The sequence below is a fragment of the Astatotilapia calliptera genome, chromosome 6 (genome assembly GCF_964374335.1).
Source record: "Astatotilapia calliptera chromosome 6, fAstCal68.1, whole genome shotgun sequence".
Lineage (NCBI taxonomy): Eukaryota > Metazoa > Chordata > Actinopteri > Cichliformes > Cichlidae > Astatotilapia > Astatotilapia calliptera.
The window spans coordinates 13,220,548-13,237,702 of record NC_137427.1 but is presented as its reverse complement, the minus strand read 5'-3'; the positions used below and the strand labels follow the sequence as shown (position 1 = coordinate 13,237,702).

At 41.3% G+C, this 17,155-nt stretch overlaps 2 protein-coding genes across 2 annotated transcripts in view; both read left to right on the top strand.

Moving 5' to 3' along the window:
- LOC113023928 (zeta-sarcoglycan-like) overlaps positions 1–17,155 on the top strand; it is a 384,596-nt gene that overhangs the window by 278,187 nt on the left and 89,254 nt on the right. The window contains exon 4 of the mRNA XM_026170405.2: positions 3,787–3,874. Within this exon, the coding sequence (XP_026026190.1) occupies positions 3,787–3,874 (88 nt within the window). The remainder of the gene's footprint in view (positions 1–3,786; positions 3,875–17,155) is intronic.
- Positions 3,894–7,260, top strand: LOC145429398 (uncharacterized). The gene is made up of 2 exons (XM_080302787.1): positions 3,894–5,370; positions 5,431–7,260. Exons 1-2 carry the CDS (start codon positions 4,951–4,953, stop codon positions 5,779–5,781), a joined length of 771 nt encoding a protein of 256 aa, XP_080158913.1. The 5' UTR covers positions 3,894–4,950; the 3' UTR covers positions 5,782–7,260.

Sequence of the window (17,155 nt, the reverse complement as noted above, 5' to 3'; positions counted from 1 at the left end):
ACACGTATCAATAGAGAGACATAAAAACACAGCAGACTAAACATAATCATTCTACTATATTGAGATCTCAGTTTTCCATAAATGAGTTTCCTCATATGTTGCATCACATTCAAAAAGTAACAATTCCTAAAGGTTTGAGTTTGAGGGGATATTGCAGAAGAAGCAGTCACTTGCATAGTCGGAGAGACAAACATGAGAATCGAGCTGACCAGAGACCAGAGAGATTAAAGCTTTTTTATTAGCATGACAGCCAGAAGTGTTGCTTGTTCAGCTTACATCCATAGCCATTTAGAGTCAGTCTGTTAGTGAGACAAGCAATCAGCACGACAGTCAGGAGAGCTAAAAGCTGTTATGATGCTGACGGCAAAGATGAATCAGTCAAATGCATCTTGTATGAGGCTTGACTATATTACTATCGAAACAGCTAATGTATGAAGTTAGACCGCTTGTGAGACCAATCATGAGAGACAGATAGGAGAGTTGAAAGCTGGAGTAATAACTAAATAAAAATCACTTTTGAACCATGTGTCCTGACCAGACTAGTCAGGCAGTCAGTGACATACCAATGAAACAGGAGAGCTGAGAGCTGCTTTTAGGACCCATCTGTACTGGGGGCTGGAGGCTGTGATGATGAGCCACCCGTCTACAGCTTATTATTACCTGACTAATTACATTGGCTACCTCAGGCTGGCAGCCCTATGCCTGTATCCATAATCAAAGCAAAAATTTAACTATTAACTTAATTAATGGTGCAGTGGTGTATGTTGTGTCAGCTCGCAAGAGAGAGTATGGTGCTTGTGACTGTATTTGTTCCTCAGTGCATAGTTTGCATTATTCGATGAGATTTATGAGTGAGACGTTAACAACAAAACCAGAGGGACAATAATGGATGAACAACACAAAGCATATGTGAGATATGTATGGATATTTCCACGCTATACCTTTGCACTAGTACTGGTGGATTTGTTTTCTATGCATTTGATACAATACACATTGTATACATTTGTTTTTCCTTTTATTTATACCTTTTTCTTGCTACCCTGGTGTAAGGGTTCAGTGTTGCTCCAACCAAAATGTGTCCTCTAATAAATTAGCGGACCGCAACAATGTCTTTAAATTTTAAAAGCACAATCTGACAACCATAGCTAATTTACTTCACTAAAATAAAGTTTGTTACTTATTATTGTTTCATTGTAAACTTTTTCCCCCCTAAAATTTTGTTTTAAAAGCACTAGTTTTATATGTGTGTATATGTGTGTGCGTGTGTAACTCCGTGGTAACTTGCGAAGTGTGAAAAGAACAAAATTTATCTCAGGATAAATGTGTGTATTTTTCCATGCAAACAAGACTAAAATTATTTATTTATTTGTTTATTGCTAGAGGCCTAGCTCACATTTAAAGGAGCCAGTTTTTGCATATAATTGTCCTTTATACTGTTCAGGCTACTAGTGGTGCTTTCTTGTTCTGGGTAAATTGGAGCTAGTTTGATCAGTGTTAGGTGTCACTGCTAGCAAAGAGACAAACAACTCTTATTGTTTGCTGTTTGTGTGCTTTTGTGGCATAGGTTTTGGGCAATAGGCAAAGCTGAACATCACCAAATGGTAACTCAATTAGTATTCATACTAAATATGAACTATGATTGCTGAAACTGAGGTTTTTCTTAAACTTGATCTGCAGCACTCTCTTAGTAGCTTTAAGGGAAGCAAACAGTAACAGCAGGTTGAGTATTTATAAAGCAGCTGCCCTGGGCCCTTAATTATCTGAAGACTGTGTCTATAGAGCGTTCTTCAGATGGTAGGAACATGCTCTGAACTAGTACAGTGGGCGCTATGGGTAGATAATACATTGTAAAAATGTTGCCTTTATTTTCTACAGAGATAATAAAGGCTGCACACTGGGGTATTGTGTGTCAAATGAGTGAATAAAAGATCTTATTTTAATAGAATTAGGAATGCAAGTGACGAAAAGCTTTTGATTTTCAGTCTTTGATTACTGCTAATGTCTTTTAGGGGGAGCTGACAATTTTCTCATCAAGAAGGACAAGACAGTATTGTTACTTTTTCATACATCGTGGGCAACATTCAGCTGTCGTATAACGACGTTAGCAACTGTTTAACACGTAGTCATTATTTGGAAACTTTATATCCATAGATTATATATGCATTTAATAGAATAAGACTTCCCATCAATGGTTGCGCTTTAAAATGACAGAGTCCTGCGCTAACACAATAAGACCAGGCATGTTCGTCCACACCGCCCATTGAGCTGGAATGATTCAAGGCATATTACATCTGTCATAGTTTTCAAAGCACCCTTCGCTTTTAACAGAGTGGAAAGATAATACAGTGAAGCCTATCACACGCCCCGTTGAAAATAATTAATCCAGCGTACATGTGTTAGGAAATAGAAGAGAGACGCATTGCACAATAAACTGAGTGGAGCACTCATTTGTTGTTTAGCAAATTTGTTACCCGAGTCTGTATGAGTGGATTATGTGTTTCTGCGTACACATGCACACAAGCTTGAGTGCTTTGAACTGCACCTAAGTGCCCTTTCAGGTGTTAATGTTTGCATGTGTTCATATCTAGAATGTGCATTTATCAAAGTGTGTATGTGAGGTGTACAGTCATACGCAAACGTTGTTTGCCACATGTTGTCTTGTGTACGTGTAAGGCTGTTGTATGTGTGTGTGTGTGTCTGTTCATAACTTTGTGTACCCATAACACTTATGTTCATGTTTGCATTCGTGACTCCCAGGAGCCCCTGATGCTCTAAAATAGAACACAGACAGGTGTGCCATATTAGGAATTTGGTCTTCACTTGCATAAGCAGAACAATAAATATCCATCCATAACAAATAGCACGACAGAGAATGGGTGGGTGAATGAGGGAGATTCAGTCAGAAGAGGATGGAAAGGGCCCCCCCCCCCCCCCATTTCAACGGATCAACGACTTTCCAATTTTAACACAATACTCATTTGGAATTCAGACCAGAATGCAGCAAGATATTAATTTGGGGAAATCAACAGAGAAATTGGGTCACCTGTGAGCTATTCATTTCAAGCAGCCAAAACAAATAAGCAATTTAAAGGGTAAGAGTGAGAGACGCAGGGCAGAGGAAGAGAATAAAAAAAGAAAATGATGCAAGTGCAGAGATGTAATGAAAGAGGTGGAAACTTGGTTAAGTATATAAGTGGGAAGAGTCAGCAGACTGGGAAGGGCTGGGAGCGACAGCCGAGGTAGCTCTGAGAGAAGGACCCAGAGAGAGAGCGATGTTAGATTGTTTTTGTAAGCCAATGAAAATGGCAGACATCAGGTTTGCATTCATTGCAACACATATCCACTCAATGTAAACCAAAGTTGTCCCAGTCAGACTTTAAAAGAGGAAAGCAGAGGTCAGGGTCACAGCTGTATTTATATCATTTAGGTTGAGAATAATTGGCTTTTCGCAGACATACACACAATTCAACACAAGCAAACACAATCACAGATGGATGCCATTTTGAATGGATTATGTAAATTGAGTGCAAAGGATCCGGTGCTGGCAGAGAGGAGAGGGAGTCAAGAGTGAACTGTGGAGGTTGATATAAGTTATGACAGTACTGGCTCGTTGGTTGAAAGGTGTCCAGTGAAGCAAGAGCCTACAAGGCACAGACAGAAAGTAAAGTAAATAGGTGTAAATGAAAACTATGAAGCTATTTTGGTATTCGTGGTTATGTTTGTGAGAGTCCAATAAATCTACATTTTGATGTTCTTTTAGTCATCTCTCTCTCCTCTTCTTTATAGGACAGTCCACTGATCCTCCAGTCAGACAGAAATGTGACTGTCAATGCTCGGAATGAACAGGGACAACTGACTGGTCAGCTAACTGTGGGTAAGACATACACCAAAGACATACAAGATTTTCTCTTTAAACAACCTCCAAACCGGATCATTTCTCTAAGGCATTGTTTGTACTTGAATTCCTAAATACATTCCACTGCTTTCTGTTTTGCAAACCGAATGCTATCTGTTTCCATTGGCGTGTTTCACTGAGGCTGAGAGCCGGGCTTTTTGGGCTTTTGTCTTGACTATATCATCTTTCCAAGCTCTTATTGAATTAGTGAATGTCCTACAGAATACAGAACTCAAAGGACATGTAGTGTCACGGCTGCACAGCAGTCGTGTGGTGAATTGAGTAAAGGATCCAAGATGCAGGCACTGACTGGGGTGCGAGTGAATATTTGCAGAGGTGATAAGGGGACAAAAACAGGAGGAGCAGAGCGGGGAGTAAACCAACCTAAACTAGGGAAAACTAAAGAACTCAACTTAAACCAAACACGCACAGGGGGAGGAACAAAATACACAATGAAAGATGGCGGAGAGACGCAGACTAAACACCAGGTTACACAGAATGATGCAGACGGACACGGCGTTAAACAGACGACGCGACAGAGAGCACAGGAAAACACAGGGCTTAAATACACGGGGAGTAATCAGGGAATGGGCCACAGGAGGGAGACACAGCTGGGAGCAATAAGGCTAACGAGACAGGGGAGAGGTAAAACTGAACACAGTGACATGAGACATGAACTTTCAGAATAAAGTCCGAAAAGGCCAAGACGGACAAGGTCAGGGGGCCGACCCGGAGGCCAAAACAGTTCAGTTCCAGGGGCCGACCGTGTGAAAGGCAGCGGCAGTGGGGCAGGTCCGGAGGCCGGCCACGCAGTAGGCAGTGGTGTGGAAACAGTTCTGGGGGCCGACCGTGCAGACGGCAACAGCGGCGTGGAAACAGCTCTGGGGGCCGACCGTGCGGATGGCAACAGCGGCGTGGAAACAGCTCTGGGGGCTGACCGTGCGGACGGCAACAGCGGCGTGGAAACAAGTCCGGAGGCCGGCCACGTGGAAAGTAGTGGCGGCGTTCAGGAGGGCGTCCACGGTGGCGGAGATGCCCAACAAGCGGCCTGGCAGATGACCGACGATGTGGAGGTGGTAGTAGGGGACCTGAAGGCTGCGTGGCCCCTGCAGCCCCAGGCGAAGCGGAGGCTGGACCAGACGAGGCGGAGGCGGAGGCTGGACCAGACGAAGCTGATGAGGACGCTGAAGCAGAAGCTGGACCAGGCGAGGATAAAGCGGAGGCTGGACCAGGCGAGGATGAAGCGGAGGCTGGACCAGGCGAGGATGAAGCGGAGGCTGGACCAGACGAGGATGCAGAGGCTGGACCAGACGAGGATGCAGAGGCTGGACCGGATGAAGCCAAAGCAGACGCTGGACCAGGCGACGAGGATGAAGCCAAAGCAGATGCTGAAACCGGACCAGGCGAGGCCGAAGACTCTGAGGCCGCAGCAGGCGAGGGTGATGAGACTGCAGCTGGTGATGAGACTGCAGCTGGTGATGAGACTGCAGCTGATGGCTGGACGGGCTCCTCAGGCCCTCCAGCTGACGAGGCAGAAGGCTGGACGGGCTCCTCGGGCCCCCCAGCAAAAACAGTCTCAGACCCAGTGGGCACTGGAGCCCCTGGCACACACAGAACAGAACCAGCAGGCACACGGGCCTCTGGCAGGAACGCAACAGAACCAGCAGGCACACGGGCCTCTGGCAGGGACGCAACAGAACCAGCAGGCGCGCGGGCCTCTGGCAGGGACGCAACAGAACCAGCAGGCGCACGGGCCTCTGGCAAGGACGCAACAGAACCAGCAGGCGCACGGGCCTCTGGCAAACACATGGCAGACGGCAGCTGCACAGAGCATTGAGTCTGCTCAGGCAGCGACGGCCGGGTGCCGTACCCAGCTGGCTTCTTAACCGCCAGGGGTCCCGAGTCTGCTGGGGGCTGAGACCCAGCCTCTGGGGAGGCCCTGGGGCGAGTAACAGTCTCTAAATTAGCCAGTTTCTGAGAAACTAGAGTGGTTTTAATGGGTTTGTCTCTCCGCTTAAAATGGGTGCTAGGAACGGGATTCAAAATGGGTGGCACAGACACAGCCTCCAGTATGGAGGGAACGGGTGATCGGGCTAATGGCATAGATGCAGGCTGGGCTAATGAACTGGCTAAAGGCTGATGTACTGGTTGAAGTGAGACTGGAGTTGGTGGTGGAGTGGATGACACACAGTCAGTTACTGTTATGGATGTTTTGAAAATGCCAACTTGTGAGAGGTCAGTTACCACGAAGGTAGGTAAACGCCGTGTACTGTCTCTACTTTCACTATGAACAGCCCCAGAAAACACAGTCCCAGAAGCACCAGCGTCCTTAAAACTCACCACAGCTGGTCGTACAGGAGTCCCTGAATCCGGCTGTGGGGTGAAGCGCCGGTGGTGCGAATGTTTCCTCCCAACCGTTGACGGCTCCGACAGGCAGGAAAAAACCTCTGGGGGGTCGGGCCGTGAAACCTCCGGTGGGTGACTCTGAGACGGATGCTTTGTGGCGGTCGTAGTCCATTGTTGCTGGGCGCAATCCGCTACTTCCCGAGCTTGCACCGCTTCCCGGGCTTTATGCAGCTCAGCGAGTAAGTCTGTAAATCCCCGGACCTGGTGGAGATAGGGATTTCCGGCCAGGATTGCTTCAACGGCATTTATCCCCACAACCTTCGCTCGTGCATTGGAGGTGTGGGTTACCCAGTCCACCAGGCGTAGGGCCCGTGTGAGGTCGCTCTTCCCGGTCAGGGCCGCTGGATCCATCTTGTGGTCGCGTCGTACTGTCACGGCTGCACAGCAGTCGTGTGGTGAATTGAGTAAAGGATCCAAGATGCAGGCACTGACTGGGGTGCGAGTGAATATTTATTTGCAGAGGTGATAAGGGGACAAAAACAGGAGGAGCAGAGCGGGGAGTAAACCAACCTAAACTGGGGAAAACTAAAGAACTCAACTTAAACCAAACACGCACAGGGGGAGGAACAAAATACACAATGAAAGATGGCGGAGAGACGCAGACTAAACACCAGGTTACACAGAATGATGCAGACGGACACGGCGTTAAACAGACGACGCGACAGAGAGCACAGGAAAACACAGGGCTTAAATACACGGGGAGTAATCAGGGAATGGGCCACAGGAGGGAGACACAGCTGGGAGCAATAAGGCTAACGAGACAGGGGAGAGGTAAAACTGAACACACTGACATGAGACATGAACTTTCAGAATAAAACAGGAAACTAACAGACACAGAGAATCAGACAGGACACTGAACATGACAGGCAGACTCATGAGCAGACACAATAACACCATGGACAGACAGAGGGAACACAGAGAAGTGGGAGCAGGCAGGCAAAGAACAGAAACCTAACAAATGGCAAAATCACAACAGAATACACACTCGGAATGAACAAAAGCATAAGGAAACACAAAACACTGAGTCCTCAGACTCAGGACCATGACATGTAGTCTATATAGCATGTTTCAGGGGACTCACTAAAAAGGTCATGAATGAAAAGCTGTGGGAAACTATACCCATAAAGCAATAAGTTAATACATAAAGATAAATATGCTTTTTGAATTTATTTTCTGGTCTGGATGTCATATTTATCTTTCTGTGGTTGACCAGTGTAGGGAGGTCAACGTCAATGTAATATCTAAAAAAGAAAAAACAATATTATTAACCCTTTAAGACCTACCATAGAACCAAGGCCGCCAGAGCTTACTTTATATTTTTACATGCTATAGTTCCATTTTAGGGAGCATTTCAAGTTGCTATACATCAATACAACTGTTATAGCCCATATTATAATAATATGTATGCATTAAGTCCACAGTAACGAGATGAATTGCAAAAAAAGTGCAATAAACTACAAAATAATTGAAAATCGTTTTTGGTTTTTTTTACGTATATTTCTACTTGGAGAAATTTAAGAGGTTTATCCCTCAAAACTTTAAATGCAAAAAAATTGCAATAAATAGCTTACAACAGCAGGAAATTTATTTTGAGTGTCTTCATAGTTTTATTTTTGAGATACACCAATTTTTATATACTGCAGGAAAAAATGAAAAACAATCCTATGATGCAAATTTGCAAAGAAAACAGCATGTGCATCAAAATAAACTATTTTAAGTAGTGCAATTGGAGTTCTAAGCATCCCAGCAACTATTCAGAAAAGCATAAAGTCAAACATGACTTATAAAAACAACAGCATTGGCTTTTAAGGCCTACAAGTAAAAAACTACATTTTCCGCGAAAATGACGTCACTTCCAGTTTCGGGCAGGTAATGGCGGACATGCCATCATTTGCGCTGATGTCTGTTTCAATGTGGGAAGTGTTACAAACAGCTGATCGGATCAGCAAAGCGTGTTTCTGGAATATTATGTTTTTGTTCCTGCTAGCGCTTTTTATGCAGTATTTGCAAAGCTATGTGTGGAAGGAAACCGTGACCAAGGACAAGCTGATGGCATAAGATGTAAGTACAACTCCTCCGGTTTCATATGCAAAAAGTAAATTATTGCGCTAGCTTACGTGGTTCCGGTTCTACAGGGATTTAAATATAGTTACGCAAAACTGCTTTAAAGGGTTACATTAAAATAATTTTTTTTAGCTACTTCGTCTCAAATGTTTGTAATGCTGATTCTTTTAAAAGGAAAAATCTGACTCAAGGTCCTGCTACTTGCCATATAAATTCCCCAGTCTTTCATTGTGTGTTGTGTGACTTTTCAATTTAATACTGACCCAATTCCCAGTGTCTTTAACCCCGTGGCATTTTTTATCCACTAAAACCCTGTTCCTTGCCTTTGATTCGGTCTGATTGGTTTAAATGAAATGTTTGATGAGGTCTGGCTGTGCACTGATTCCAAAATATAATCTAATGTAAGATATGATTGCCACCATTTTCATACTTATACAAGATATAGCTGACATCATATTTTGATATGCAACTGTGTTTCTAAAAAAATAAAATAAAATATAGTGTTTTGTGATAACTATGTATGTCCTAATTTTATATGTGATCCACATTGTTGCTAAGATATGGATATATAAATACATTTTGGATCAGTATGTGGTACCATCCAAATGACTGGAAGGCCAAGTTTGAGCAAAGGCCTTGCCTATTATAGCAGGACTGAACCTTTTACAACAGCATGTCTCTTTGGTAAAAAATAAACCGGCTGCTGCAGTCTAGACCAGTCAGCCACTGAAAATATTTGGCACACAATCAAATTAAAAATAGATCACAAAAGGCCCTGGTCAGCTTTTTTATGTTATTAAAAACACCTGGGTGAGGTGTTCCGGGCATGTCCCACCGGGAGGAGGCCCCGGGGCAGACCCAGGACACGCTGGAGAGATTATATCTCTCGCCTGGCCTGGGAACGCCTTGGTGTTCCCCCGGATAAACTGGAGGAGGTGGCTGGGGAGAGGGAGGTCTGGGCCTCTCTGCTTAGGCTGCTGCTCCCGCGACCCGGCCTCGGATAAAGCGGATGAAGATGGATGGATGGATGTTATTTTATGTTATTATTTATGTTATTACAATTCATTGTTTTCTGTTCTTCTAATATACAATTCCTGCTTTTTTTGAAAAACAAATTATTTTTGTTATATATTATGGTTCTGAAACATGGAAAACACAGTAGGATCTATTTTTAATCATTTTTCATTTTGGTTTTGTTCACAATAGATACTTTGTGGCATTTTAAAACTGGATGTGATGACTGGGGCATAAGTGTAACCAAAGAATAAACCAAAGTATACTGTGTCCTCTCATGGTAGCGACTTTCAAATGTCACAATGTAGCCAAATCCTAAAAGCAACAATTTGATCATCTGTTTTCTGAATGAATGAATCCATTCACAAGATCAGTATTATGTTTTGTTTTCTTTCTTTCTTTCTTTCTTTTTTTTTATAAGACCAATGATAGTAAAACTAAAACCTAAACCATAATGACAGAATTCCCACGTCACAGATCAATGGGGAAATAACTTTTACTATATCTTCCAAAGGAGCTGTCGGCAAGTCTATATTGGTTCAGTTCTCAGACCTAGAAGACCAGTGTTTTAAAAGCAAGACTTGACTTTGGGTGGTTGGTGGTGATGCCAGAATTCAGGTTGCTGCAGACATGAAACATCATTTGCAGTCTGACAGGTGAAATAAATGGTATTTTGAGGCAGAAACTTCTCATCCAAAGTCTTCCATTTGATGTTAATGCAGCATATAGATATTCATCTCCTGTAGGTCGTCCGGGCACTTGCAGTATTGATATACACAGACTTTCCATTTCTGACACTTCAAGGGCTTGAAATTCCTGACAGATCACCTCCTCCTGTGAAAACCCCCCCTAAAGCTCCCTTCCTCACTAAGAAAAGCATTTTAATGCTTATGTGTGTCTGAATAAGTATCCGTGTGCCTGTCTTGCAGTCAGTAGAATCAGCCAGTTTTCAAACTATACAGCTAGAGAACCCACTGCAACCAGCCTAGTCAGGCTGTTTGCAGTGGTCAGGTTTGGTCAGACATGTACTTGTTACCCTCTGTTACACACACTTGTACAGTTAAACTGCAGGTACAGCTTAGAGCACAGGTGTCGAACTCCATGCTTCCATGCTTGATCCAACACAGCTGATTTAAATGGCTAAATGACCTCCTCAACATGTTTTGAAGTTCTCCAGAGGCCTGGTAATGAACTATTTATACCATTTGATTCAGGTGTGTTGTCCCAGGGTGAGATCTAAAACCTGCAGGACACCAGCACTCGAGGCCTGAAGTTCCACACCCCTAGCTTAGAGCTTCGAATCCTTAAACACAGGGCACATGCCAGTAGGAGATCTAGCAGTAACCACATAACAAAAAAAACCCCCACAGATATGATCACATTTTGAAGTTCTCACAGACTGACTAATAACATAAGAGGGGAGGGAGTGAATCTTCTTGAGGAGCTTCTTCTATCTAGCAGCACAACCGTTTGGTCTCATCCTGCTGCTGCTTCTGTGTTGACTCATCACCAGAATTATCACAAAACACACAAATACAAACATCCATCCTCTCTAACCTCATTTTCTTTTCACTCTCTTCATACAGCTTCTCAGCAGTTCTTAAAGTAAGGCAGTTATTTCCACTCACCAGAAACTTGCCAAATCTGAAGCAGAAAAGTTCCACTTCAGCAACCTCCTTATTAGTATTCATCACTAAAACTCACCAGAGGAACAGCTTGCTTTAGCTTGTACAAGAGGTACAAGATCATCATGGTTAGTGGTATGGAAAGGTAAAATGGCCACAAATGTTTGGAGTAGTGCATTAATATCCAGACACAGGTACACTGACACCTCATTATATACTGGATTGTTAAATCTGCACAGAAGAATAAGAAAAAAACAAAAACTAAGCTCCAAATATTTAAAAATAAATGGATAGCAAGACTGGGATTAAAGTCATATATTAGCTCTAGGTGAAAAAAAAATGTGTTGTGATGTTAAAACAAATATTATTTATTCAGGTAGGGCTCATATTATGTAATTAGTCGTATTTTAAATGAGAAATACCGTACAAAACACACAGCCCTTCTTCTACCTTTAGCTTGCAACCTCCTGAAGCATCATCTTTTGATTGAGAAGATCTGAGTACATTTGTTGGCCTTGGGCTTTTCGTCTCTGTTTTATTGCTCTCTTTCTTTCATCCCTCCATCCCCTCTCATCCGCTGTGTTGCTGTCAGCTCGTTAATGTGAGTGAGAACCTGTCATCTCTGTCTTCTCAATGGCCAACCATAAAGATGATGAGTGAACTTGGAGTTTTGAAGCCATACCCTTTCACCCACCTAGGTGATCATGTTCCAACATTACAGGCTGTGGAGTGGTGTCTAAACAGCATTGTGGAAGCAGTTGTGCAGCATGAAAGACTATTTCCTATTGCATTGTGAGTGGCTGAGTTAAGTTGAGAATGTGTACATTACTTATATAAAATAGCACCTTATAATCAGTACAGAGAAAGTGGTCGTAGTTGGTTGATTGGAAAAAAAGAAGAGCTTATTCTTACATTGTTATACATTGTATCCTTTAATTACCCTGTAGTGGTGGTAGTGTGGGACCCATAGAATTGTAAGGCATGTTAATACACATTAATGGACATCCCACCTCCCAGTCTTATTATTTTTATTGTCTGGGCTTATTACTGCTATTATTATCTTGGCCATTTGCAGTCTGACAGACAGTAAACTAATTTTAATTATTGCCTGCATGAGTGAAGCTCACACAGGCACTTGGGGCAGCTTAGGCTTTCTTTGAGTGGGATGTGCGGGAAGGAGAGGAGGGGTCTGCAGAATGCACCCACGTTATACTAATGTGGTTGTGTTTTTGTATTTCCAATTAGCAAAAATGGCCAGAATTTCTATAAACACAGGGACACAGATGAATAATGAATATGTTAGACCAATGCACTACATTGAATGTAAAGAACACATTCATGTTGGGAATTTGCGAAAAAAAACAATGTAGTGTAATTTGTTAATGCATATTTGTTAATATGCAACTACCTGTTGCATATTCTCCAAGTCGTGTAAGTGGGCATAGTATTGCCCGTGGGAGTTTGATAAGATGTAGTACAGAGGACGTAGGAGCTTCTTTCCTCTGTGTAGTACAGAGGAGTATACTGTAGTATAGAGGACATTTTATGATTCATACAACTTTCAAAATTGTATGAATTTTGAAATGACACACACCAAATGACACACACTTGTTTATGAAGTGTGTGTCATTTGGTACGCAGCCTGCAGAGTGCAGCCAAGTTGCACACTGCAGGCACCTGAACCAAAGGAAACAAGTAAAAGTTATTCTAAACTCATGCAAGCTGGGAAGTGTGTTTTTGTTGAAGTGTACAACAATTAAAATGTACAACTTTCTCTGAAATATTATGCAACGCTCTTAAATGTCTGTGACCTAAATCTTAAACACAAATAAAACACTGCATCTATAATATTGACATCTCCATTAACTGGTCAGCTCAATTATTGTTCACAGCACATTTTCCATTTAATTTACCTGTGCATCTGTCCATTGGGAAAGCTGGCATTTATTACAACTTATGTGGGTGTACATTTAGGTTCTGGCTATTGACTTTTCATTTTCCTACACGTGTTGTGCTGTTTGATGCAAAGGTACTGATAGCGCTCATTACCAATGTGGTTGCATTTGTCTGTAGCTCTCTCTCGCTCTCTCGCTCTCTCGCTCTCTGTATTACAGCTAATATTCTTGCTGCTCTTGCTATTGCTAATATTCTTATTCAGTCACAGTTAGTCTTGGGTGAAGAATAATCTGTGATTTAGAAAGAGCACATTAAAAAATGTTCTGCAGGTGAAAAGTTGCTTACATGTCTGTTTTTTTTAATAAAAAACTTTCAATATCAAATTTCTTTCTTTCCACCTCCCTTTACATCCTTTAATTCACACACACATGCCTCTTTCTTTTGCCGTTCTCCTTCCTTTTTCTTGTGTTATTTTTACCTTTCACGTTTTAGACATGCATGGACCTCCATCTCATATTAAACCAATGATTTCCCAACTGACCTTCATCTAAACTCAGACTTGCATTTATCACTTCATTATCTTTACCTTCTTATACTAATTATGTTCCCTTTTATCTTAGCAGAATCACTCTGGCATTTGGCTGAAGTAGCTCAAAAAGCGGCTTATCAAAGCAGTAAAATTAGAGGGCTAAAAGGCAAAGGCCATACAGAATATTAATGATAATTAACAACTTGTAGTAAAATTGGTGGGAATTTTGTTGTAGAAAGTAAGATTATTTTTATGAGTTATTGCACTTAGCTCTGCATTATTGGCCTTACAAATTATATAGCTGTTAAACTTAAAAAAAAAAAGCTTTCATTCTTTTCAGTAACATGGTGTTTCCATGGTAGTTAAACAGTTGAATGCCAGCTAAAATTGGTTTCTGATTAGTGTGCGGAATGAGAACTTGCAAAGCCTTGCATAAAATTCAATTGTTCCATTACACACAGTCTAATTATGAATCTACATCTTTTCAAATCCCCCTCTGAGAAACAAATGACGTACATAACAATCATATTAAGCAGGGATCATATTATCGGCTAAAGAGAGATCTTCCTGGCTTGGCTGGATGAGAAATACAAAGATACCAAATAGTCTGTTTCTACATATGACTTTCCCCTCACCCTACCAGCAAAGTTCAGACAGCACGTCTTCCTCATTTTGCTGCAGCTCGAAGATCAAATCAATGGCTATAATGAGGCAATTAAAAATACATAGAGCAGCACATTAACAAACTGTAATACACTTAAGGGACCATCAAGGACTCAATAAAGGCATGGATTTACTGGCATTGTTGTCATTTATCCTTTTGATTGCACTTTAATTGCACAAAGTGTAATTGTCTGCATACAGTTTGGGTTTCAATATGGCAAATATTGTTTTCGTAACTTGCCCATATGTGTAGGCATGCCCCGAGGAATGGATTTAATGGACCATATCAAGTCATTCTTCTGCACCACTGAATTACGGCCTTCATGCTGTTGGTGGTTGGACACAATAATAAAATAACAGCTATGTTGTATTATAAAGATCAGCGTTCTCTCCTTGCTTCCAGCACTGCAGGATTTAATAATATTTTCCAATTTCAATAAAGACATCTTGAATAGCTTATGATTTTTTTATTATAATAAGTTAGTGACAATTTTGGGATTTAATAAAGGCAATTAGTAATCAAAACAATTTAAACTGTTATCCACATATGCAGCAGTCAAGACCCACATAAATATTTGCGCTAAATGAAAAAACTTATAATGCCTGTCATGTTTTCAGTTATCTTAGGAGTGGTGATTATTACAAAATAGATTTTATCCATGGCTAAATGACATACTTTGTGGGTTTGTTTACTCGGGTATGGTAGACATTTCAAAAAATAACAGAAAAATAAAACGATTTCTACAAAACCCAGACTCGCATCTGACTAACTGCCGACGGGCATATAGTCACCACTCTAAGACTCTTTCTGAAAAAGAGAGAGAGAAAAAAATTGTCTCATGTAATAGCGTATAGTGTTGTTTTATTGGGATGCATTATATTATATGGCACACATTTTTTTTATTTTGTCCATGTTGTGTAGCTACAACATTATGGGTACTGGAGAATATTTTCCCTGGTAAACTATGCCTTGAAGAGAACATTATAAAAGCTACAAGATTATTTCATTGTTTATGCAGTGGATGGAGCTATAAACAATACACATTTGTTATTTGTGGGCAATAAAATATCCACAAAAAGCTGCTTGGTGGCATGAACCAGATGAAAAAAGTGTCTCTTTGGGAAATAATTAAAACTTTATATGTGTTATATTTTATAAGCTATAAATATTTCTTCATTCACTTTTTCTTAGCACACCATTTTCCATCTGTATAAAATCATTTCTAAGAGAGCTGGTGTTTAGGAACTATGACATTAATATGTGTTTAATAAGTAAATATGCCATCATCTTGCTTAAAATTAATTGTTCTAATTTTAGCTGGTGTGTGAAATATAATATCAATAAAACTTTTAGTTTGCAAAAAAAACCCAAAACAAATCAAGGGCCCACACTTCATTGTAAAATCTTGTCTCTGTTTACATTGGATTAGCCGTCAGTTTGAAATTCTTTACACTAGCTGTGTCAATGTGAATCTGTCTGTGACCACGAGAATCATATATCAACTTCACATTCATGCTATATTTACCTTGATATGTGTTTGATGCCTAAGTCATGAAAAAATACTTTATAGATTATATTTAAGTTACACATAAGTCTTCAAAAGTAGGCTGTGTGAAGCCATGCACTGCTCAGTGTGATGCTTTTACGGTAAACATCATATTTTTTAAAGAGAGTAGCACCCAACCAAGACAAGGAAAAGAGTAAAATCATGGAATTTTTTTTTTTAAAATACAAGAACTGATTGATCGTGGCTCAAGAGTTGGGAGGTCGCCTTGTAATCGGAAGGTTGCCGGTTCGAGCCCCGGCTTGGACAGTCTCGGTCGTTGTGTCCTTGGGCAAGACACTTCACCCGTTGCCTACTGGTGGTGGTCAGAGGGCCCGGTGGCGCCAGTGTCAGGCAGCCTCGCCTCTGTCAGTGCGCCCCAGGGTGGCTGTGGCTACAATGTAGCTTGCCATCACCAGTGTGTGAATGGGTGTGTGAATGGGTGGATGACTGGATATGTAAAGCGCTTTGGGGTCCTTAGGGACTAGTAAAGCGCTATATAAATACAGGCCATTTACCATTTACCATACATCACATTTACCTTAAACATAAATCCTCAGTTGATCTTTTGCTGAATATAAAGTGTAGAGGAATATATACTCTATATATTTTGTTTACTGAATAATAACTTCTGTTTTCACGCATAGCCTGCCCCAAGCTACTAACATCACTAATTGTGTTAAGCCTGGCAGTAGCTGTTTGGTTGTGTTTGAAGCTTTAAATTATAAAGAAATATGTATAGCTGTGTGGCACAACCTTTGCATGTCTTTTCATCAGCACTTCTACCACTTCATCTTCCCTCCATCCCACAGCCTTGACACCAGAGATCGTGTTGATTAATGTAGATAACAAATGGCACTCATTTGTCTCTCCCTCTGTCGCTTTCTCTCCTCTCTTACTATATTAATGACTATAATCAACTCTAAATAAATAATTTGTGTCCCTCCGTGCATGAATCTCATCCTCCCACCTGTAGCAAATTCAGAAGTTGAATTAAAAACTGCTTTGCAGTGCAGTTCCTCCCATTCTCCCTAGTACCCTCTGTATGTTTTCTTTCCGGATTTATCTGTGTCTGTTTGTTACAAAACATCGAAAAAATACCTCGAAGAGATTTAAGGTGAGCTGTGGCGCACCAGAGGGCCTGTCTTTGTCTTTGGTAGAAACACTTCAAATGATATGGTGACCCTCTTGTTTCCTGCTGTTGCATCATGGTCATGTTGCATGCTGTTTACTTTCAAAGGGCCGAAATAATGCAGCTGCTTTCTATTTCCCCCCCTGCTCTGCCACTTTTATTCTCTCACTCCACAAACACTGTCACATATTACTTTGTATATCTCAAAATTATTGTGGTTGACTTTCAAGTCAAAAGAAACATTTTTGTTGGTTATTTGTTGGGACTAGTAGAACAGCAGAGACTGGCTTTAGAGTTGTGATGCAGATTTTTTTTTTAAATCATCAATTATTATTATTAGTAAGATTATTTTGTCATCTTCATACATCGGATATATATTCTGTATAA